Source organism: Malania oleifera, chromosome 4 (assembly GCF_029873635.1).
Source record: "Malania oleifera isolate guangnan ecotype guangnan chromosome 4, ASM2987363v1, whole genome shotgun sequence".
In the NCBI taxonomy this organism is placed as follows: Eukaryota; Viridiplantae; Streptophyta; class Magnoliopsida; order Santalales; family Ximeniaceae; genus Malania; species Malania oleifera.
In genome coordinates this window covers 65200169-65226437 of record NC_080420.1, presented here as the reverse complement: position 1 = coordinate 65226437, position 26269 = coordinate 65200169, and the positions used below count along the sequence as shown (strand labels likewise).

Below are 26269 nucleotides of genomic sequence, written 5' to 3'. Positions count from 1 at the left end.
TTTAAATTTTTAAAATATCCTTATAATTTCTCATTTTTTTAAACACTACAAATTTTGGGAGCCATAGAACAAGTAGTGCATGCCTAGGACCTACATGACATCAACCAACATAACTAGCCTAGTCATGCACAAATAATTAGAGAAATTATTTGTGGCATATTAACCACTTCTCTTTTAAATTCTTTGAGTCTGAGATTTTTTTATGTCATTGTTATCATGTTGTGCACTAATTACAAAAATGTGGGAGGGCGAGCCTTGGTTCAATAGTAAGGTTGCTCCTTTGTGACCGATCATGGGTTCGAGTCCAAGGAAACAACGTCTCTGCAAAAAAGTAGGGGTAAGGTTGCATACACTATGACGGCCTTCCCCTTACTCTCTCAAAGCGGGGAGCCTTATGGCCCGGGGGACTAATCACAAAAATGTGATTAAATTATTTTTTTTATTAGTTCTTTTCTAGGTAAAGCAATGTACACACAAATCATCCCCAAAAAAGTTCTATGATTTTAGGAATGCAGCGAATGCTTAATGTTGCCTTATAGATTCCATGTGTGCACTTCCTTATTCAATGTGACTAAAGAACAAGTACGAATTTTTATTAATACACTAGCGACTAAATACAATAGATACATTAAAAAAGGAACAAATAACTAGAAAAAATTTGCTTGACTTTTTTTCTCAAAATCACGATAAATACATGTTTCCATCCATTCGATCAAAAAAATATTGTCAAATAAAAATAATAATTAGTACAACAATAACAAACTAAGCCTTACGTTACGTCCCACTAAGTGGGTTAGCTACATGAATCCTATTACACCAATTTACACAATTATGGATAATTTCCTCCAACAACTTAAAGGCTACTAAATCCTTATTCACTATCTCATTCCAAGTTATTCTACATCTACCCCCTACCCTTTCTATTGCACTAACAATAACTAATTCACTCCTCCTCACTGCTGCATTATTTGGGCTATTTGTTGATAGCCAAACCACCTGAGTCACCCCTCCCTTATCTTATCTGTATTACGCCTAACTTATTGCAAATATGTTCATTTATTAATTTATTTTTTAACCGTTATACCACTCATCCACCTTCACATTCTCACCTTAGTAACTTTTACTTTTTGGATATGTTGCTTCTTACTCGCCCAACATTTAGATCCATATCGCATAACTAGTCTTATAATCATCCTATAAATCTTTCCTTCTGGTTTTAAGGGTATTGCACGATCACACAACATGCCCGATACACTTCTCCATTTTATCTACCCCACTTTAACGCTATGTATAACATTATCTTTAATTTCTCCTCCGCCTTGCGTAATAAATCCAAGGTATCTCAATCTAGTAATGCTATTAATTTCACGACCATCAAGTTTAATCTTTTCTCCAATATTCCTCCTACAACAACAACAACAGGAAGCCAAACCTTAAGCCCCACTAGGTACAGTTGACTACATGAATCCTTTTCTGCCAATTTATGCAATTATGGACAGTTTCCTTCAACAGATTCAGGACTATTAAATTCATACTCACTATCTCATTCCAAGTAATTTTAGGTCTACCCTTACCCCTCTACTACCCCTCATAGTAATTAATTCATCTTCCTCACTAGAGCACTATTTGGCCTATGTTGCAAGTGCCCCAAACCACTTGAGTCGTCCCTCCCTTATCTTATCTTACTACAGAAGCTGCGCCTAACTTGCCGAGAATATGTTCACTCCATAATTTATTTTTTAACGTTATACCATTCATCCATCATAGCATTCTCATCTCAACAACTTTTACGTTTTGGATATCTTGTTCCTTAGTCGACCAATATTTTGATCCATATAGCAAAGCTAGTCTTAGCAGTCCTATAGAACTTCCCTTCTAATTTTAAGGGTATTCTACAATCACGTAACACACTCAAAGCACTTCTCCATTTTACTTAACCTGCTTTAACTCTATGCATTACATATTCTTCAATTTCTCCCTCATCTTGCATACAAATCCAAGGCATCCAAATCTACTAATGCTACTGATTTCTTCATCATCAGGTTTAACTTTATCTCCAATTTTCCTCCTACTATGACTGAAATTACGTTTCATATATTTTTTCTTATTTCTATTTATCCTAAAGCCCTCTAGATCCTAAATCTTCTCTCCATAATTCTAACTTAGATTCTATTCCACTCCTAGTTTCATCAAGCAAGACAATATCACCTGCAAACAACATACCCCATGGAACATCATTTTGGGTAATCCTAGACCCTAGTAAGATCATCCATCACTAAAGCAAAAGGATAAGGGCTCAAAGAAGATCCTTGATGTACACCTATCGTAATTGGAAATTTCCTACTCTCCAACTGTAGTTCTAACACTAGTCATTACTTCATCGTACATACTCTTAATGCAATGAGTATACCTACTACATACACCCTTTTTTTCTATACCTCACCGTAGAACTTCCCTAGATATCCTATCATACGCTTTCTCTAAGTCAATAAATACCACATGCCTCTTCTTTTCCCTAAACTTTTCCATTAATCTTCTTAAGAGATATCTAGCTTTTGTACTAGACATCCCAGGCAAAAAACCAAATTTACTTTCTGAGACCTTCATTTCTAACCTTAATCATTGTTTAACTACCATTTCCCACAATTTCATTGTATGACTCACAACTTTAATTTCGCAATAGTTATTACAATTTTGAATATCCCCTTTATTTTCGTATGTAAGTATTAAAATGCTTTTTCTCCATTCGTCTGGAATTTTTTTAGTTTCTATAATTGTTTAAAATACATTAGTTAACATATAATTCCGTTATTACCTAGGCATTTCCAAACTTCAATTGGGATGTTATCTAGTCCTATAGTTTTTCCATTTTTCATCTATTTTAATGCAAACTTAGCTTCGTTAACTCTAATTTTGCGAATAAATCTTAAACTTTTAGCATTTTCTTCATTTGTCAATTCTAAGTCTAAGTCTTCTACATGGTTTTCATTAAATAGCTCACTAAAGTAACCGCTTAACCAAGACAATATCATCCTCACTTTTTATACATTTTACATTACCTACGTCCTTACTCTTTCTTTCTCTAACTCTAGCAAGTTTAAATGTTTCTTTCCCCTTCTTCTGTATCTAATCTAGAATATAAATTATTAAATGATTTATATTTAGCTTCACTAATGACCTTTTTTACATTTTTCTCGCATCTTTATACTTTTCAAAGTTTTCTATGTTTCTACATTTTTGTCATGTTTTATACCAAATTCTTGGTCATTTTACAGCTTCTTGAACATCTTGATCCCAATTTTCTTTACTATCACAAAATCTTCCTCTTGATTCACCTAAAATCTCTTTTGCTATATATCTCATAGAGCTAGCTATCTTATTCCGAAGAATGTTCATGTCTACAGCACCCTCTTTGTCTAATCACTATCTTTGATCATTTTATTTTTAATTTTATTATATTTTCTCCCTCTAGGTTCCACCATCTAGTTCTTTTCCACTGATTTATTTTATCCTTTCTCTTCCATTTTTTAATACATATATCTAACACTAAAACTTTATGTTGTCTAGTTAAGGTTTCATCTGAAATAACTTTACAATCCTTACATGATAAATGATTTACCCTCCTAGTTAAGAAAAAACCTATATGACTTTTATTTTGACCATTTTCAAAGGTTATAGTGTTCTTCTTTCTTCTTAAAGCGAGTATTCATTGTAATAAAATCATATGACATGGCAAAGTCTAAAGATCATATTCCCAAACTTATTTTTATCTCCATGTCCACATCCTCCATGTATCCTCTCATAACCTTTATTATCCCTTCCAATGTGTCCATTCAAATCTGCTCTTATGAATATTTTCAAAGTCCCTACTATCGCTTGTACAATACTATCCATATCTTTCCAAAAAATTGTCTCTTAAGGTTTCCTACTAAGCCTACTTAAGGAGCATAAGCACTAATCACATTTATTATCTCTTTTCCTAAGACCATCTTGATTTTTATAATTTTATCCCCAACTTTTTTGGCATCTACCACATTAATTCCTACACTATTCTTATGTTTATCTTTTCCAATGCACCAAAGTTCAAATCTTGATTTTTCAATTTTTCTAGCATTCTCCCCTGCCCACCTAGTTTCTTGAAGGTAGATTAAATTTTCTTCTAATCATTGTGTCCACAAAGCCATGCTTTTACCCTTAAATGTCCCTATATTCCAAATTTCTATTATAATCCTAGTCTCCTGAACTAACTTTTTTAAATGATGTGGGAACCCTCGCATATTTGACACTATACCGAGTGTGGGCACAATGCATTGCTTCAGGGTGACAACCTAGTCCACCCTCTCCCACTTTTCACTACACCCAAGTGGTATAAGTGCAATACGCAACTCATATGGGACGCCCTAGAAAATAATTGGTAAGTACTCCTATCATAGTGATCTAACAAGTTTTACACGAGTTGTCAACTACCTAATGCAACCCTCCTCCTTTACTCGAGCTTGGGACCGACTATGTGTGAAAAGATTACATTGAGTGCATCACAAGCAGAGTATCCAATATTCCTCCTACCATGAATTAAATTATATTTCATATATTCTGTTTTATTTCCCCGGACCGTACATACGCAGGAGCTTTGTGCACCAGGCTGTCCTTTTTATTTTTTTTATTCTGTTTTATTTCTACTTATCCTAAAACCTCTAGATTCTAAAGATTCTTTCCATAGTTCCAACCACACCCCTAGTTTCATTGATCAAGACAATATCATCTGCAAACAATATACACCATGGAACCTCATTTTGGAATACTCCTAGTAAGTACATCCCTCACTAGTGCGAATAGAAGTGTACACGGTTCGGTTTGGTTCGATTATTGCCAAAACCGTTAACCGAACCGAACTTTTCGGTTTTTAAAACTACTAAACTACAATCGAACCGTATACCGCCAATTTAAGACCAAACCAAACCGTTTATTTTACTGTTCGGTTCGGTTATTTCGGTTTTACCAAATTTTAAACTATCAAACAAAAAAATCATTACTCAAAGCCAAGTCGGGGCCACAGCCCACAGCCCACTTTATTATTCTAAATGGGCCAAGGCTTTGACTGCAAAGACCAACACATGAGAGGATGAGACACCTGGAAAGATAGATCCAACTACAATATATAGGGTGGGGAAACTTTTTTCTTCCCATTTCCAACCGATGTGGGATGGCTAGCATCAAGTGGTTGCAATTGGCAATGATCTCAAATTCTTCTCTCCAGTCAGGTGGTTCCTACACAAGAAGGCTTTCGGGAAGGAGACGGCTGCAGAGGAAAATGATGTATTCGACTCCATGTCTAAACCCTATGATTCACATTTCGCACCAGAGATAATGTGGGCGTGAGCTGCGTTGCTGTGTGACTGCGTCGGCGTGGATATGTGGGAGTTGGCGACTGGTGTGGGCATGAGCGTCGCTGCATCGACGTGGGGTGGGACTTGGGAGGAAGCAGGAGTTGCTATGAGGACGGACGGTGCGGGCGACTCGGCGTTGGTGTGGGCGTGAGGGTCGAAGGGCATGGCAATCGGCAATTACCAGGATTCCAAGACCAGGAGGATTGAGTGTCTCTTCAGTCTTCTTCCCAATAGGCAAGTGACAAGTCCGCCGACCAATAGGCTATCTGGCAGCAAACTCATCCCACAGGGCCAAAATGGGAAGCATGAATCTCATGCCTCCTATTTAAAATCCTTCCCCACTCCCAAAGAAAGTACAAGAAGACGCAACAATTCAAATTAAAAAAATAATATATTCCACAGGACATATATATGTAGTATTAAAAATAATTATTTTAAAATTATAATCAGTTTTCGGTTTTTACGGTTCGGTTTTTGAGTGAAACCGAAACCAAAACCGAAAATCTGTTTTTTATAAATTCAAAACCGAAACTAAAGACCGAAACCGAAAAACCGAACAGAAGCTTCAAACGGTTCGGTTTCGGTCCGGTTCTCGATTTTTTGGTAAATTTTGTACACCCCTAAGTGCGAACAAACAAGAGGCTCAAAGAAAATCCTTGATGTGCACCAATTGTGATTGGAAATTCCCTAGACTCTCCACCAGTAGTTCTAATGCTAGTCATTACTATCATACATATCTTAAAAAGACATCCGTATACCTACAACAAACTCCTCTTTTGATAAACCAACGATAGAACTTTGTTAGAAGAAAATAGGTAATTTCAGAAAATAGGTGGTGTGAGTGGGGGTATTTTTGTGCTAAAGAATTTTATTATTAATGTATAAGAGGGCGGACTTGGTGCTGTATGTAGGTCTCCAAGATACTGCCGCCTCCTCCATTCTCTTACTTTCCTCTTCTTTTCTTCCCTTCCTCTCTTCTTTTCTTCTCTCCTCCATCTCTAACTTTACAACATGGTATCAGAGCATTAGTCACCTCTAAATCTGATTCATCAAGCTGTTTCTTTAGATGCTCCTTTTTTTTTTCTTTTTTTTTTTGTCTTCTATTTCCCTAATTCATTCTAAAAATCTGATTTTTCTGGTTGCTCTGAGTCATTTAGGGACCCTTTTTCATTGTGGTTTGGCTGTGCAGCCTCCTATGTTTGTGGTGGTTTGCTGCTGTGAAACAGTCATATGATCCGTTTAGTGTATACTGCCTGTGCTATTCTGCTGCCCTGGTTTGTGCTGGGATGATGAAGCTGCTTTATTTTAGTTGTTCATGATTGCTTGCTTGCTCACAATCTTGTTTCAGCTGCAAGTGGTTTCATTTGGTGTTCAATGACTTTGCACTTTCATCTAGCTGCTGCCAGCAACAATTCCTGCAGCTGCTGTGTTACCATGTAGTTTATTAAGCACCCATTGTGCTTGAGTGTCCTGCCTGATTCTCCATAGTTGCTGTATTATTCTTTCTCGAATCTGGTGTGTGCTGATTGTAGTGTATAGGGGGTGGCTTTGACAGCCTCTACAAAGAGAGCTTCGGCTGATATTGTTAACATACAGATCAATGCCATCAAATTGGTTGGATCCTCCAACTACCTGTTGTAGTCTCAAGCGGTGCACGTGTATATTAATGCAAAAGGGAAGTCCAAGTATTTGTTGCATTCTCCTTTGTCTCCAGATTCCAGAGATTATGACGATTGAATGAAAGAGAATACTATATGGCTTAGGTGGTTGTAGAATCTCATGGAGCCACAAATTGCCACGAATGCGATGTTTCATAGAACAGCCAACTCTATATGGGATGATCTTTGTGAAAACTTCTCTCAAGATAAAAATCAAACTCGTATTTATAACCTCTATGAAAAGTCTTTCAAATATGACCAAAAAAGCTAGGTCCATCAATGAGTATTATAGCACTTTGAAGGGTACGTGGGAGAACTAAACATGTATCAACCAGCTAGTTCCAACACTGAGATGATTAAGAGGCAAAGGGCAGATTTTTGGCTGCCAAGCTTTGTCTAGGTTGAGTTCTGAGCTTCAACTCATCCTCAGTCAAATTCTTGCCCATGAATCCATACCATTCATGAATGAAGCATGTGATAGAATCCAATGGATCGCCAAAGATAGCTCCTAATCTTCTCCTCAAGCTTCTTCCCGTTATAGTTTAGCCATGTTTAGCACCACGTCCATCCATTGTAAAGGATGTGTTAGGATGAGGTCGGGGTTTGGAAAGCAGAGGTAATGTATCTAGATGAGGAGCTCACTGTGGCAAATCTCACATTTGGACACATCGTGGCAAGCAAAACCATACCACTAATTGTTGTTGGAATCTCCATGATGAACCATCTTGGGCTAGTAACTCTATTGTTGAGGGTGACTCCATGTTAAAATTTCATGTGCACCTAGCCATTCCACTTGGAAGTTGAGTACATCATTTACCGTGTCTCGAGAAGAGTATAACAATCTTGTCCATATGGTTTAACAACTCCCCAAACTCATTCTTCTACATCTAATGCTACTTAGCCCATTCAGGTCCAACCAAGCTTCTTGCCTTTCCATCCTCTTCACCTTGGGTTATTGATTATAGTGCCTTCTCCTACATAACAAGTAATCCTAATTTTTTTCAGCCCTTGAAATCCACTACTTTACACTCTAAGGTTACTCCTGCAGTCCTGCTAATGGTTCAATGCACCAATTTCCGATTAGGGCAATATTCTCTTGGTTCCAAAATTTCCCTCAAACGTATTATCAATTAGTCAACTAATGAAATCTCATAACTGTTTTGCGATCTTCTTTCCTTCTCATTGTGCTATTCAGGATCTCAAAACTAAGAAGAGGATTGGTGTAGGGCTTGAGAAGGACAGCTTGTACAATTTCTATGATGGTGGTGGTCGATCCGGTTTGTGTCATACCACTTCTTCAATTTCTACTCATGGTGTTTCTCTTGATCAATGGCATGCTCATCTGGGTCATGCAACCTTCAAAAACTACAAGTTTTTCCTATGTTCAGGTTTGTTTCTTATTTTAAGTGTACTACATGTTAATAGGGAAAGCAAGTTAGGACATTTTTCCTTCTAGAATTGAGTCTCCTAGAAAATCATTGTTTTTCTCTTTGTCACTCCAATTTTAGGATCCATGTGGAGTCAAGAAATTGACTGGTCATCAATATTTTGTGTCCTTCATGGATGACTTATCATGTATGGCTTGGATTTCTATGTTAAAAGACAAGTCGAAATTTCTAAATGTATTTACTACTAAGTTCTACAAAGAAATAAAAACTTAGTTTGGCATTGGAATTCACATTTTTTTTATATGATAATGCACATCACTATGTTCAAAATGAGCTTCAATCCTTTGGCTTGGCCAAAGGAACTATTAATCAAACATCATATAAACAATACCCCTCGGCAGAATGGAGTTGCTGAAAGAAAAAATAGACATGTACTTAACATAGCACGGTTTCACCTCCTTCATATGCATGTTCCTAAAACTTTTTGGGTTCATGTTTTACTCAATAGGAAGCCCTCCAATGTTCTAGGGGGACAAATTCCTTTCTTCGTTGTGTATCCAGAAACATCCATGTTCTCTATCATGCCCCATGTCTTTGGTTGCACACGTTTGGTTCATGTTCCACATACTAGACAGGACAAGTTCTCTCCTTGTGTTGTTAAATGTGTCTTTTTCGGGTACTCGAGAACTCAAAAGGTTATAAATGTCATGATCCCCACACTCACAAGAAATATGTTGGAGCAAATGTCACCTTTTTTGAAGGGACACCTTTATTTCTCTACTACAGTGTCCTTGGATGAAGCTATTTTGAGTCCATCAACAATTTTTTATTCACATGCGCTGATCATCTAGTTCCTGCCATTATCCCTCTCCAAATATCATCAGCTCTTCTTCCAATTCCATCAGATTCAGACAAACATAAACAATTAAGGGTTTATAAATGATAGAAAGAAAGTAAACACAAACGTCACCACCACCATGTAGCCACCTCTTTTGCCCATCAGTATTTCAACTTATGATTTTGTAGATCCATCCCAATGTGACTTCGATTTGCCCATTGCTTAACAAAAAGGTACTCAAACATTTAAGCGGTCCTTAGTTACTTATCCTATTGTTCATTATGTTTCAGTGCTTCACCTATCTAGTCCTCTGTATTCTCTTTCCTGGTCTATTTCCATTGTTTCTATTCCTTCCCTTACATATTGAAGCGCTTGCCAACCTTGGACAGAAGCATGCAATGGATGTTTGGACCCCTCCAGGGACAAGGGACTTGGTGGATCTTCCTCCCACTAAGGAGTTGGTTAGGTATCAGTGGATCTACATTATTAAATATCTTCCTAAAGGCTCTATTGGACAGCTTAAGACTCGATCAATTGCCAAGGGGTGCACCTAAAATATAGTATTGATTATTTTGAGACCTTCTCTCCTGTTGTTCGACTAAATTCTATTTGTGTGTTGATCTCATTGGCAATGAATTTTGATTGGCCCTTTACCAGTTATATGTGAAGAATGTTTTTTATAAGGAGATTTGCATGAAGAGGTATACATGGAGCAACCTCCTAAGTATGTTTCTGAGTGGAAGGATGGAAATTATGTAGGTTGCATAAGGCCATTTATGGTATTATGCAATCTCCTTGAGCTTAGTTTGACAAATTTAATGTGGTGTTCTTTACATTTGGCTTCAACCATTGCTATTTTAAGCATTCAATGTTTGTCCGCCAAACAGAGGTAGGTGTGGTACTTCTAGTAGTTTATGTACATGATATCATCATCACTAGCAGTGACCAAAGCAGGATTGCAGATGTTAAGCAGTGGCTTCAAGCTAAGTTTCAAGTCAAGGACTTGGGTACTTTACGTTACTTTCTTGGTATTGAGATTGTACGGTGTAGGAACAAGTGAGTCTATCTCTGCAAAAATATGCTTTGGACTTGCTAAATGAGACTAGTTTGTAGGAGTTAAACCAATTGATACTCCTATAAATCCTAACATGAAGCTTTCTAGGGATGTTGAACTGGAATTTGAGGACAAACATCGATATAGGCAGATCGTTAGCAAGTTGATCTACTTAACTATCACTAGACCTAACATATCTTTTGCAGTAGGGGTCATGAGTCAATTTATGGACAATCCCAAATGATGACATTAGGATGCTGTTTGTAGGATTTTGTAGTATTTCAAAGGCTCTCTCAGCAAAGTTTCAATATATAAATGTAATAAAAATAGTGAGATTATGGGATACTCTAATGCAGATTGGGATGGCTCTATTGATAATCGATGGTCTACTACTAGATACAGTACATTCATGGGAGGTAATCTTGTTACCTGACGCAAAAAATAACAAATTGCTATAGCCAAATCTACTGCTGAAGCAAAATACCAAGCTATGGCTTATACTCAAGGGCGAGTGAGCATATGTGGTTAAAATCTCTTATGTCAAAGATGGGGTTTTCAATAACCATGCCAATGGATATGTTTTGTGATAATCAAAAGACCATTTATATTGATAGTAATCCATTATTCCATGAGAGGACAAACCAAATAGATGTTGACTGTCATTTTTGTGAGGGATGCTGTGTTTAAGAAGGCCATGAGGACTCCTTTTGTGAAAGCAGTGAGTCAGTTAGGGGACGTTTTCCAAAGCCTTTATTTAAGCCTTCCTTTTCCAATAGTTGTAACAAGCTGGGGTTGGGTGACATTTATACACCTCCAGCTTGAGGGTAGTGTTAGAAGAGAATAGGTTATTTCAGCATTTAGGCTGTGAGGGAGGGTACATTTATCCATAAGAATTTTATTATTATTAATATATTAGAGGGCAAACTTGGAGCTGTACGTTAGTCTCCAAGATACTGCCGCCTCCTCCTTTCTCTTACTTTCTTCTTTTCTTCTCTTTTTCTCTTTTTTTCTTCTTCTCTCCTCCATCTGTAACTTTACAACAAACTTCTCTTAGTATCCTATCACAGGCCTTAAGTAAACAAAAACCATATGCAAGTCCCTCTTCTTTTCACTAAACTTTTCCATTAATCTACTTCAAAAAGATAAATAGCTTCTATAGTTGATCTCCCAGAGAAGGGAAGCCCACATGCAACAGTAAAGTTGTCACCGTGTGACTAGGAGGTCACAAGTTCGAGGTGTGGAAACAGCCTCTTGCAAAAATGCAAGGTAAGGTTGTGTACTATAGACCCATCGTGGTCCACCCCTTCCATGAACCCCACATACGCAGGAGTTTTGTGCACCAAGCTGCCCTTTATTTTAAAGTTTATCACCTTGGCACAAAACCAAATTGATTTTCTAAGACCCTCATTTCTAACCTTAGTCTTTGCTCAATTGCCCTTTCCCACAGTTTCATTGTACGACTCATTGAGTTTAATTCCACAATAGGTATTCAAATTTTGAATATCTCCTTTATTTTTGCATAGAGGTTTTAAAGGGCAACATGTTGTTCATAGAACACACCCCAAAGCAAAATCCATAAGGATTCATTTCATAAAGATCTAACAAGTTTTACGCTGGCCGTAGCTACCTAATGCAACCCTCCTTTACCTGGGTTTGGAATTGACTGTCTAAAACGATTTAGGGCATTGAGTGCATTACAAGCGGAGTTAAAAAATAATAATGAGTGATTTGTATAAATATGAGTGCTACTTCCATTAAAAGAGATTTTTAAAAAACAATGTGATATTTAATTAGTCCTCATTAATTTTTTAATTTAAAATACCAAAAATTCAGATTGAAATTTTAGAGGTTAATGAATGCCTATGTTGTTTCTTATACACACACACATGTGTGCACACACACTCATGCATGTGCACTCTCACACATTTATATAATTCAACTTTTATTCATACACATCCCCAAAAGCTGCAAGCACTTTTGGGTGATGGAGTATGCCTAAGGGCATCAGAAAAAAAAAATTAACATTATTTTGGTTGATTTATAAATTCATAGAGAAGCAATCCTGCAGACCACATGACCTGAATTTCCCAAAATAAGCCCAACTTCCGCATGCACTATATGCACACATCTTCCATCAGGCATTGGCTGTCTCAGGTCTGCACCAACTTCAGAAATTCTTTTCGGGAGATGAGATATGCATGTAACAAGAACTGTCTGCATTTTCAAAGTGCCAAACAGCATAAATTACAAACAACACAGGTTCCGGAGGGCTGTGGGATTCAGGACCAAGTGGTGTCCGCATGTTTAAGACAGGGATTACCCTACTTTTGTAAGAGATTTAACTCTGACCCATTTTAGTATTTGGAAATTTCAAAAAACTTATTTTCTTAAAAAAAATCATGTTTAGAAATTCCACAAGCATCACAAACAAAACTATTTGTGCTACATTATCTGGATAATAAAGGGAAATTTTTCCAACACATTAAACAAGGATGTTCCAATTGCCTACACCGCTAGTGAAATTATTTTAAAGCAGACAAACTAGAAACTTGAAGTGCTACTCCAGTTGATAACGAATTTGAATAAGGATGACCAATGTCCAGCCAATATAGATGTGCCCTACCACTGCCAATTGTGTCCCTCATATCCAATTCCTGAAAAGCATAATGGGTAGGAAAGAAAATTAACAGGGAAATTCAAAGGGTAGGTGAAACAACTATTATATTGTATGTTCACAGAGAAATTTGGAACATGCAGCCCAGATGAGAGTGATTTGATAAAGAACAAAGAATGGAACATCTGGCTGACACGGATGACTATGCGCCACCTGCTACTCAAACTTTTCCAAGCAAAAAAAAATTCTGCTACTCTTTCTCTTTACTAGAATGAGTAAGTAGAAAAGAGATCAAAAGAACCAATCATGTGCTTACTAGCTCCTGAATCAATGATCCCAGAAGAAAACATACGGTGTAGATATACTTGCACGAGCAAAGTTGGAATCAGAAAAATGGTAAGAGGAACTGCTTGTAGAAGAAACAGAAAGCCTTTCCATTAGAAGCCCAAGAGTTTGCACCCCCTCCTAAAAAGTTATTCAACATTTTGTAGGAGTGAGAGAGCCTCTAAAGTATCAAAAGAAGAGAGCCTTTAGTGTCACCACAAGCAAAAAATTTCTTGGCCCAGACTCGTTTCCTACGGAGCTCCCAACAACAACTAGTATGAGCACCACAAAAACTGGTGCCTCTACCAACACCAATACCACTTCCACGAGCTTCTCCAGAAAATTTAAATGTTATAATCTGTTGATTAACACTCTCTTTATAGCCACAAAAACAGCCCTCCAAATTGCACAAGACACAATGAATATGCTGCTCAGTCAAGGCAAAGAATACTCCAGTAGGGATGGCTCGCAGCATACAGAGAGAAACAAACCACTGCAACCAAGCAACAGAGTAATGGATGCACCCAACAGCACTTAAAAACAAGTGGCAGTACATATCAGCTCCCAGGGGTAAATCTCGTGCAGTAAACAAATTACCGTAGGGCTTCACAAATCAACCACAACAACAGAAAATCAGCAACACCACCCTGCAGAATGCATCTACCAGAAATATACAAGGTAAAGCTGTATAAAACAACCTCCTGCCAGTCTTCTAGCAACAAAGAAAGGTCACAAGTACTCTAGGTATTAATTGGACCAGCCACAACAACCATGAATCAAGCACAAATCGCAATACAGGTGCAGTTTTCTGATAACACAAAATAATTGCCTTCACATCACAGAGGATCACACACAACAAAAATTGAATAGGAGGGATGAAAATAAAAATAAAACCAAACAAAAACTTTCAATGACTCTCGAACCAGAAAATAACTTCAAAAATTAAGTCAATCAAGGAGAGGACAAAAGATTTCAACTGAACACTTTCGGTAACAGCAACAATTATTAGTATGGTGAACAGCAGAGACAAGCGCTAATACATGAATAAATGAATAATAGCAACAAATAGTAGTTTGAAAAGTGTGATGAAATGTAACTGCAAGCAGTAAACAAAAATCACTCATTGGGGACCAAAATTTGCTCTAATAGTAAAAGCAAAGTTGGAGTTATAAAGTAGAAGGAACAAGACAGGAGAAGATGACAGATGGTGTTTGACCAGAGAGACTATGCTTAGACAGATAGGCTGACTTTTCTGCATATATATATATATACAGCACTCACCTCAAGATGAAGATCAAGGTATTTGCAATATAGGCAACCATCTCCCTGTAAGTGAGAAAATATAACGTCATTGAACATGACCAAATTTCAATCTAGAATAACGAAAGAGACTAGACTGCATATGTTCTTCTATCATGCTTACATCAAAATATACAAAAGTAAAATATTACGAATGGAATAAAAGTAGGAGGCTAAGAATTGAATAGTTCAACATTAATGTAATGAACCTGAAGGAATTTGACAGATTGGCTCTGCCTACATCTGACAATTACGTTATCAAACACTGCTCATCAATGTAATGAAATAGTTCAACATTAAAGTAATGACCCTTGAGGCATTTGGCAGATTGACTTTTCCTACATCTGACAACTTGATTATCAAATACAGCTCATTTGAGCAATTTTTCCCTTTTCACAAGAAAGTCATGTAAGGAGGCCAAATGAATGATTTTGTTAGAGTGCTACAAGACTAGGTTTACCATGTATGTATTAAGGGTATTTCGGTCAACATTTACTAATATATATTTGGATTGGCCCAGATGTGAGGGACTCTCCCACTGACCAACTGTTATCCACCTTTCTTCTCCTTTCCTCTCCTTGCATAAACCCTAAACTTTTAGCTACTTAACTAGTCAATTTAGATCTTCCAGATCTCTAAGATTGCATCATCCTGATCATAGTTTTAAAAACGGTATGACTACTGTTCATAGTTAGTGTTCAGGGACACTATTAATCATCACTATTTGTCCCAGTGTTTGTCGCTACTGTTAATCCTGACTGATTTAACTTTTCTTGAACTTCTCTTTTCTTTCACTGTATCCTTGGTTAGTTCTTAGATCAGTACCTTCATCTGGTCTGAATGTCATTTAGGGGCCCTCTTTCCCCATTGGATCATTGTATACATCCCTTTCTGTCTGCCTTGCATCTGATAAGAAGAACTAAGTTCTTTTCTTGGACAAATGGTTTCTCACTGTTTCTTTGGCTGGTACCATCATGACTGATTTATGAAGCATGGAGTCGACATTTAGCAATGTGTTCATGTTGGACACATGGCTACTTCTTGAAGCCTTCAAGTGTATTATCTCTTTCCCGCACTTCTGTGTGTGCTTAATTGCTGGAGTTGCTGGTTGCAGTTGGTCCAGCTCACAGGTGCTGTTAAGTGTGCTAGGATCATCGCTGCTCTTTGAAGTTCATCTGTGCATTATCAATTACATGATTGCTGTTTTCTGTTGCTGTCTGCACCTCCTGGTTGCTTTCAGATGGGTTTGGTGCATTGCAGCCAGGTGTAATCAATCGTAGTACTCATGTTTTTGGACTGCTCAGGCTTCATATCTACCTTTTTTCCTGCTTCATCTGAACTCGTTGAGCTCAAATTGTTTTTTCTGCAATTAATTTCCAGTGCCATTAGGTTCTTGGGTAGTGTTAAATCCAGCTTGTAATGATGCAACACTTTCTGGCTATGGATTTGTGAATGGTTTCTTTCTTGCCTGTGCACCCATGGTCTTAAATTACCACAAAGCTGTCAAAAATTCCACTTTCCACCACCCACAGAATCAAAAAAAAAATAGTGATTTATTTTTGTCTTGCAAAATTTCCACCAATCATCCAAAATTTATCGAAATCTTAAAATTTCAAAGAACTTCGTCCAAAATTTGACTATGGAACATAATTTTCTTGAAATTGAAATTTGCAATTGAAAACTTTCAAAGTTGAAATTTGTCCTAATAAATATTCTGGTTTATTAAAAATAAACATTGCTACCAAGAGTGATACCACTAAGAATATATGAAATTTTATAAAAAATTGAACAGACAAATCATTACAAATCAGAAATAGGTTGAATATTTAATGACGAAAATACAGCAGTTATGGTAGAGACAGAGAAGGAGAGAATGAGGGCCGAAAACAATGAGGTGAAAGAGAGAAAACTCCAGGTCAGCCCGGAAGATGCCAAAGGTTGTGGGTATCATCATGTAACCTAAAATGCAGGGTGTGCATGAGCATGGCGACTTCCCCTCCATCTAAATCTCTCCCTTTAGGAACCCCCCCCCCCCCATGCTCAAGGTCTTAAATTTTGATTTCAACTAAAATTTCGAAGCTCTAGAAGTACAGATATTTCAATGGAAATTTCGATTTCGATGTCAATTTCGACTTAGATTTGAAAAAACAATAGAAATTAGAAGTAAAGCTTGGAATTCGTTTATAAAATTTTACAAATGGTTAGTAGACATACTACTATAAGTTCTAGGGCCAATATATTATAAAGCAAAAAAAATATCCATGTTGTATGAAGCGCAATAGTTGTAAATTGTAATATAATGCGTATTAAACATATTCAATTAATATAAATGAAATTTATAAATCAATTAAATACTTTTAATATACAATTAAAAATAATATAGACATGAAGAGTTAAATTAAATTTTGTTGTCGATATCTAGTTTAATTTTCTTTACAATTTTAAAAGCCCTTGTAATAATATTTTGTTTCAATTAAAAAAATAAAATAAATTATGAGAGCAATTTCACTTTGCCATTAAATCTCTCACTTGAATTCCAAGGAAATTCCATTCTACAACTGAAATTCCAGCAAGTTACACTAAATTTTCAAGATTTCAATAAATTTTAGATGATTATTTGAAATTTCGACAAAAATGTCAACAATTTCATGGGACTTTAAGACCATGCCAATAACCTCCCAATCACGGCCTTAAATTTCTACGAAATTGTTGAAATTTCTGATTTTCATCACCCTCGAAATCAAAATGGCAGTTGATTTCTGTTTTATATAATTTCTGTTGAAATTTCAACAAATCATTCGAAATTTATCGAAATCTTGAATTTTTTGCAAAACTTTTCAAAATTTTAACTATAGAACAAAATTTCCTCGGAATTCAAATAAGAGATTTGGAAGCAAAGTGAAATTTCTATCTTAATTTATGTTATTTTTTTTAATTGAAACAAAAAGATTATTACAAGGGATTTTGAAATTATATGAAAAAATAAACTTGCAACAACATTTTTTATCTAAGCATTCATGTCTAAATTATCATTATTTGTATAAAAAATAATATTTAAATGATTTATAAATTTCATTTGAATTAATAGAATAATTTTAATGCACATTATCTTATACACAAATTATATTAAAACTTTTACACTTCATACACAGCATAGATGTATTTAATTTGTAACATATTAGTCCTAAAACTTATGTTATTACATCTATTAACCATTTCTAAAATTTCATATAAGAATTCTATGATTTACTACTGATTTCCATTATTTTTTCAAATCGAAATTGAAATTGACATCGAAATCAAAATTTTCGTGAAAATTTTTGTACTTTTGGAGCTTCAAAATTTGAGTTGAAATCGAAATTTAAGACCTTGCTATCAATCACCTTCCTACCATTATCACCTATCTAGCTATCCCGCACCATCTCATCCATCGCTCACCATCGGAAACCCTCCATCAACCATTAGTAACTCATCATCTTCCTAAACCTAGCCAGATAGGACCAATGGACGTCGAAGAGGACTTACTTTCAACAAAATATGTAATAGAGTTAGTCTCAAGATTTTAGGAAACATGTAACAGAGTTAGTCTCAAGATTTAAGGAAATGTCCAAGGCAGATTTTTTTGTTCGAGGAAGGAGAACAAAGGCAAATTCCAAGAAGTGTGAATTCTTGAAGGAGTTCAGTAAAACATACGAGGGCCTTTCTCGCTACTTAGTTGGAACTTTTGTCATCAAGGAATGAACCCTCCAAAACCAACCTTGGCAGGTGGAGATGCTCCTATTGTGGCTCAATGAATGTTAGGTTAGAGAAGAAAAGCGTTTCAAAGTCTTTCACTGAATATCTCCTTCGCCAACAAGGATGGAATCAGGAAAGGAAACCATACTCACAAGGATTGAGGAAAAATATTTCCTTATAGTAATCACAATCCCATGCGTGAAGGTGACAGGGAAGCAGGTAAGTATTTTAAATTGTTTGGAGATCTTTCAGGGGCCCAAAAGGACGAGACAAGGCTGGATCGGTCACTCGAAGGTCCATTACAAATGGGCTAAAAAAACCAAAGTCAGTATAGGTTATAAAAAGACAAAGCACTAGCCCAATCGGGGCTGCTGAAAAGAGTTCAGCCTGACAAACACAGCAATATACGCCTGTAGATGAGGTGGAAAGAGACAAAACAGAATTGGCAAGTTCAAATATTTTAGTTGGGTGGAGCTCAGAAGATACAATGGATGGTGAAGGTCTAGATGGTAAATGCAATGAAGTATAAATCCCCCATTAACAGCAGGGATCTAATTGAAAATAGCAACTAGTTCTCTCCTTTGTTCTCAATTCCAAGGAAGGAGATGATGACAAGACAAGAGTGGGATGAATAGTATGATCTGTTTTATGATTTGGAAGAAGACATGGGCAGCATAGCTGAATCTGAAAATGAATTGTTAGTTGATCAAATAAGAGTGAATTGTTAGTTGATCAAATAAGAGCCAATCTTGGCTCCACGGATGAGGAGGATTTAATACAGCTCTTTGAAGGTAACAGGCGTAGAGCTTGAAGGGGAGGAGCATTTTGAAAGTGTAAGTTCATAAATGATCTTACAGAAATTGAGAGATTGTCTTCAACCAAATCCTGAGAATGCTCAAGCAAGTATAAAGTTTATTAATCAAAATTTTGCCTATGTGATAACTTTAAATAATGAGGCGCATTTTTACTCCAACCCTGGCCTTGGTCTCAATATTTCTCCTATGATTAATCCAGTTATTCCTTCTTGTAGTATTGGCGTGATGAGTCTTGGAAAGGTGATTTTCTCACAAAGGATCCTAGTCCATCCAGTACTAGTAAAGGTATCCTTCCTCTTCCTACTCAACACATTCTTTCTTCATAAACTTTATGCCAAAGGGAAGACTCTAGCAAATGAGAAGGTTGTGGATTAAGCTTTGGGGATGGCGAGAGAGACAGCACAAACCCACAAAAGCTTCGTAGGGACCTAGGCCTAGAATTATTAAACCCTACTAGAAATTTGGTGAGGGTGTGATTGAGTCGTAGGATGTACAAGAGGAGGAAAAAGAAAGTTTAGAAAGAGCTTAAAAACTTGGTCTTGTCAAATAAATTACGAGGGCGGTGAAGGGGTAAGGAAGGGGGGAAATGTGTCAAATTAGGAAGATAGTAAGTTGGAATGTTAGAGGGTTAGTGGGGGACTAGGAAAAGGAATTTGATAAGGAAGTTTTGGTAAAGTACTGCCCAGATATGGTTCTTATTCAGCAAACAAAACTGGAAATGGTAGATAAGAGGGTTGTTAGAAGTATTCAAGGTGGTTGTAGTAGGGATTGGGAACTTTAACCCTCACATGACGCCTCTGGTGGTATCCTTGTCATGTGGGACACTCGGTCTCTATCCAAAGTGGACAAATTGGCAAGTTTTTTTTCCCTCTCTATGATTTTTGAAGTGCGAGGGAGGGCGTAATAGTGGGTTTCCTTAGTATATGGGCCTTCGTAACCAACTCTTAGAAGCTCTTTTTGGGAAACACTCTACTCTATTTATGGTTTCCACTCCCCAAGGCGGATAGTGGGAGGTGACTTAATGTGGCAAGATTTCCTAGAGAGAAGAAAGGGTCGGGTAGAGCTTCTACTACTATGTAAAACTTTGACTCTTTGATTAGGGATTGTGGTTAGAGAGACTTCCCCCTGGAGTACACCTATTTAACTTCGTCCAATGGGGAGGGGGGGCGCCTAGAGCAGTGGCTAGTACATTGAACAGATTCTTATTTTGCAGGGAGTGGGAGGATGGATTTTCGAACCCTAAGCAAATTACTCTCTCTAGGACCACATCTGATCATTTTCCTATTTTGTTGGCATCTAGTGACGTGGCATAAGGTCTTACTCCTTTAAGGTTCGAGAATTTGGTTTGAACATGTGACTTTCAACCCTTTAGTTAGTGAGTCTTGGAGAGAGGAAATGGAAAGGGGCTAGGAAGGTTTTGGATTCATTAGAAAATCGAAATGCTTGAAGGAGAAACTGAAATTTTGGAATAAGGAGGAGAATGGGGACGTTAGAATTAGAAAATCTAGCCTTACGAATGAGTTGGCTTCTTTCGATAGGAAGGAGGAGATTAGTCTCTTCAAGAGCAAGGAGAAAAGAAGAGTCTCCTAAAAGAATGAGCTGGACAAAGTGATCTTCTAGGAATTGAGGAGTTGGAGGCAAAAGACCAAATTTAAATGGGTAAAAAATGGTGATTGTAACTCTTTTTTCTTCCATAAGCTAGCCAGTGGTAAAAGAGGTAAGAATTTGATTAGGCAGTTAAGCGCAGGGGGGTGGGAGAATCATTAATGACCAAGATCATATCGCTTCCATTATTAGTACCTAGTTTTAGAATTTGTATTCAAAGGAAAACTATTGTAGACTAATGGTAGAGGGGCTAGATTGGAATCCCATAATTGTTGATCAAAAGTGATGGTTAGAGAGACCGTTTAATAAGAAGTGAGGGAGGTGGTTTCCGTGAAAGAAAGGAATAAGGCCCTAGGTCTAGATGGTTTCAACATTGCTTTTTTTCAAGATTGTTGGGAGGTTGTTAAGGGCATGTTAAAAGTTTTTAATGAATTCTTTGGTAATGGGACTTTGACCAAAAGCATCAACTCCTCTTTTATAGCCATAGTGCCTAAAAAATCTAGATCTATTAAGGTTGAGGATTTTAGACCTATTAGTCTTGTCTCTAATGTGCATAAGATTATCACTAAAACCTTAGCTAAAAGGTTGAGTGTGGTGCTTGCTAACACTATTTAATAGCGCCCAAAGTGCATTTTGTGGGGGGAAGGCAAATAGGAGATGCCATTCTAGTGGCCAATGAGGTGGTAGAGCATAGTCGTAGGAATAAGAAGGGGGGGTTTGTTTTTAAATTAGATTTTGAGAAAGCCTATGATAGAATAAGTTTGAGCTTCTTGGATAAAGTCTTTGCTAGAAAGGGTTTTGATGAGTGTTGGCCCCGTCGTGTAAGGAGTTGTGTATCTAATGTGTGATTCTCTGTGATTGTGAATGGTGAACCCAAATCCTAGTTTAGTGTTTTGAGAGTCATTAGAGAAGGAGACCATTTATTCCTTTTTTTATTCGTCCTTCTATCTGATGTGTTTAGCAAGATGGTTGATAGGGCTGTGGAGAGGGGCTGGTTAGAGGTTTAGAAGTAGGAAGATAGGGAGTGGTAGTATCCCACCTTCAGTTTTTCAATGATAACATTTCCTTGATGATCGTAGCCTTCTTTGAAGAGAATTTGGGTGCTCTCCAAATCTTCAAGAGGGGCCTGGCCTTAGAATTAATATAGGGAAGAGCGGTTTAGCAACTTTGAATGTGCCAGTGGAGTATGTTAGGGAGTGGGCTACAAAAGTGGGGTGCTGCATTCTGGATTGGATATCGACTTACTTACATATTCCTTTGTGGGGTAACTGTAGAGCTGAGAAGTTTTGGAACCCAGCTATGGAGAGGGTGAAGAAGAGGTTAGATGAGTGGAAGGGGGCTCTCTTCTCTTTTGGGGAAAGAATTATCCTAATTCAGGCCTTTTTTTATAGTAAAATAAGAATTTTATGAATAGATTAAGAATATACAGCCAGAAGAATAAGACATCTCCCTAACAGAGTATAGAAAAATTCGGATAAAAAGGCAAAGAAAAAACCCAAAAAACTAAAAAAAGAAAATAAAACCAGTGCATAATAATAATCCAACACATAAAGCCAATTGTGCTGAATATCAGAAAAAGCTCACCCCCTTCAAATTCCCTTGCCCCACACACCAAAGAGAAGCCAAATAATGTATCTTTTCCCAAACCAGCAAATGTGATGACTTCCTCCCTAGTCCCTAGAACTATGCAGATTACACTCCATCCACAACCCCCAAAATACTGCAAAGAAAGCATATTCCCAAAAGCACTGCCCTTTCCTCTTTCCTGTTAAAACCAACAAAAGAAACTGCCAAAAAGTCCTCCACTGCCCCTGAACTCACCCAACATTCGCCTAAAACACCATTCAGGCTTGTCTTTCTAGCATTCTGCTATATTTTCTGCTGTTTTTAAGATTCTTATGGGGATTGCTCGCAATCTTGAGAGAATGATGAGAAACTTTCTGTGGCTGGGCATAGGGGCTCACAGGGACCTCTTAGTAAATGGGAATAGGTTTGTAGGGCTAAGGAGTGAGGGCTGGGTCTAGGTAAGTTGATGTCTAAAAACACCAGTCTTTTAGCTAAATGGTTATGGCACTTCCCTCTAAAAGAATCTTGCCTTTGGCATAGAGTTATAGAAAGTTTGTTCAGGTTGGATGCAAATGGGTGGGATATCAATATCAATTTAATATGTTCTTTGGGGAGTCCGTGGACATCCATTTCTCAAACTTATCCTTCCTTAACCCCTCACCCTAAACTTGAGGTGGTGAGGGGTTCATATATACGTTTCTGGAAAGACCATTTGCTGGGGAATGTAGCCCTTTCCACTTCTTTCCCTCAACTCTTTTGTTTGAGTGCTGAACAGGATAAAGCCACATCTTTATTTGTTGGGGATCTGGGTAGTCATTTGGTTTCATGGAATCTCCATTTTAGAAGACCTCTTAACAATAGGGAGATGGTGAAGTTGTCTTATTTGTTATCTTATTGAATGGAAGTAACCTTTTGCCCGGGAGGGATGTTCATTCTTGGTTCTTGGATCAGTTAGGAGTGTATTCTTGCAAATCCTTTTTTTGATTTTTCTACCAGTACTAATTCTTCATTTTCACTCTATTTCAATTAATTGGAAGGCCAAGGCTCCCCCAACAATCAAGGATATCACTTGGTTGTGCCTAATAAAACAGACACTAATACTTGCTGCAAACCAGAAGACCTTCGAAGGCTTTCTCTACCGATGTATGTGTGCTCTGTTTCAATAACTCTGAGGCAACTTCTCATCTCCTTTCGCACTGTGATTTTGCTTGGAGGATTTGGAAAAAGATTTTTGGTAATGTGGGAGCAAGTTGGGTATGTCCTGCATCGGTGGAAGACTCATTAGCCATTTCTTTCACAGGTTTTAATAGAAGGACAGGACAGCCTTATGGAGGTGTGGCACATTTGCAATTTTATGAGGGATATGGATGGAGCATAATGCACAGATATTCTATGGGAAGAAATTAAACTCAGTGCTGGTCTCTAGGATAAAATTCAGCTTTGGCATCATAGTGGAGCACTGGTTTTTTGGATTTTCGGAGGGAATAGTTTCCTGGAGATTCAAAGAGATTGGAGGAATGTACTTGTTGGCTTGTTGATCTTTTCTCTTTTTGCAGTTATTAGTTGTTTTTTCTGGTTTGTTCCAAATCTTTTTCAGGAGATGTCTCATTCTCCTTCTTGTAAATTCTCCTCCTATAAATGAAACTTTCTTTCGCTATCAACAAAAAATCTCTCCAGGTCAGCCCTCTTTATATATGTTAGAAGAGAATGGGTTATTTCAGCAATTAGGTTGTGTGAGTGGGGGTATTTTGTCCTTAAGAATTTTATTATTATAAATATATAAGAGGACAGACCTGGAGCTGTATGTAGACTCCAGGGAAACTGCTGCTCAGTTCTTTCCTCTCTTTTTCTCTTCTTCTCCTCTTCTCTTCTCTCCTTCTCTTCTTCTCTCCTCCATATCTAACTAACATGGTATCAGAGCATTGATCTCCTTCAAATCTGATTTATCTAAATTGACTTTGATACTCTGTTTTTGTTTTTTTTTTTTTTCCTTATCCCCCCCTAATCGGTCCTCAAATCTTATTTACTGGTTGGTTTGAGAGTTGTTTAAGGACACCCTCCCCGGATGGGTTAGGTTGTGCAGCAATGGAGGTTTCCCTTGTGAATGCTTCTGGAGCCCCTTTCCAACAGAACAAAAGTTGATAAAACTATTGGTGAACCAGGAAAAATTTCTTCCATCGTGAATTTAACCCACCTATTTCGAGAAACACTATTCTCAAGCACGCATCATAAAGGGGTCTCCCCCTCCTTATCCATCAGATCGAAGAACTTTCCTTTGATCTGCACCGAATGCTTTAGCATCGCCCCCTGCTAACACAGCCATGATGGTGTCCGTGCATGGGTGAGGGAGTTGTTACATGAGAAAGAGTGAGAGAACCATCCTTAGGTTTTTAACAGTATCTGCAATCTGAATCTGTCAAAGAGAAGAGAAGAAGCTTTGGAGTTTGAACCCTGCTAGGACTTTGAATAAGCCTTTGGAGAACAGCATGAGTCTTCGAAGAAGATGACCTTCATTTCGAAGAAGAAGAGTGAGTTGAAGCTTCGAAGATGAAGCCTTGAACAGTCAAACTTGTTAGGGGTTGCGAGATTCAGCTTCGAGAACAAGAAATGAACAGTTGAACCCCCTAGGATTTGCAAGATGAAGCTTTGAACTTTCTATCTGCACCCTTTTCCACATGTCGAATCTGCTATTTGAAAGCTTCAAACAGTGTAAATTTTTCTGCCAATTTAAGAAGGAAAGAACATTTTAGTGCATAGATGAGATTTAATCAGTTGACAAACAGATCACACATTCAAGCGAAAAATAGGCACACACAACACAAATCAAGGATGGATTGAAGGAAATGAAAGAATATTGCCACAACAAGAAACTGGATAGCCAAACCATAGGACAAGTAACCAGAATGTACAGTAGTGGGTTTCAAGGACAGAAATAAATTAGGACTACCTGTCACATGCATGGTTATCAAAATCTCGATCTGGGTCATGTGATCCTACAATCCAGACTTGCCTAACTGGTCCTGATCTTAAGATGAATCTTAATCAAGTAGGATCCTATCTGGATTGTTAGGATCTTAGGATTATGATCCAACTAGGGATTCTACTGATCCTACTAGTGAAATGGAATATGGATATTTCCTGTTTAGGATTTTCAAAGAAAAAGGCTATTGTCTTAAACATTTTACTTTTTCAATATACACAAAACTTGGTCTAGTTGGCTCAAATGCATCAAAATTAGGGAAAATGACAAGCATGTCCTGGGGCTGGGATCTGTTCGTGACAAGTCAAGAGGGCAGCTGAGCATCTCTTAAAAGCTCTCTTCCTTCCAAATCAAAAGCTCTCTGAGAGCTTAGAGTTCTTGATAGGCTCATCTCGAGTAGTGTATCAGGCTGGGACTGTTCTTTCTTCCAGCAACAGTAGAGGCCAGCTGAGAGCTTTGGGAGCAGCGGACAACTTGGACAAATAGGGAGTTGCACAGTCAGGATGAGAGCTTAAAGTGGAAGGCTTGTAGCAGTTATCGCCATTATCTTTGTAGCCTTTTACTTTCTTCCTCTTATTTTATCTTATTATCAGCAGCCCAGAGGCCTATCTTCTTTCCCAAAGCAGAGAGCATATTGCTTTCTTTTTCTTCTTTCTTTTTTACTAACAAAAAGTTCTTTGTCCTTCAACAAAAAGCTTTTCTTTTTCTCCTTTGCTTCCTCTTTCTCTACTATTTCCTTCTGCACTTTCATCTTCTTCTCATGGTCTGATGACAAAACCACTAAAGCTGAGGAGTTTACATCAATACATTGAATTAAGATAAGCAATTTTTTCTTCCTTTCTCTTCATTAACTTTGCTTTCTCATCAATCACAATTATTGAATAAACCAGAGAGCCATAGTCAGCCTTTAGCAGATCAATTTTCAATTCATACTATTTAAATTTTTTAGGGTCAAAATTGCTGAAGCAAAAACGTGCAAGTTGCTGGCTAGCTACACATTCCTAAA

General features: G+C 37.4%; 1 protein-coding gene across 1 annotated transcript in view; it reads right to left on the bottom strand.

Moving 5' to 3' along the window:
- LOC131154272 (sodium/hydrogen exchanger 8) overlaps positions 1–26269 on the bottom strand; it is a 150839-nt gene that overhangs the window by 84527 nt on the left and 40043 nt on the right. The window contains exon 10 of the mRNA XM_058106939.1: positions 14545–14589. Coding sequence (XP_057962922.1) covers positions 14545–14589 — 45 coding nt within the window. The remainder of the gene's footprint in view (positions 1–14544; positions 14590–26269) is intronic.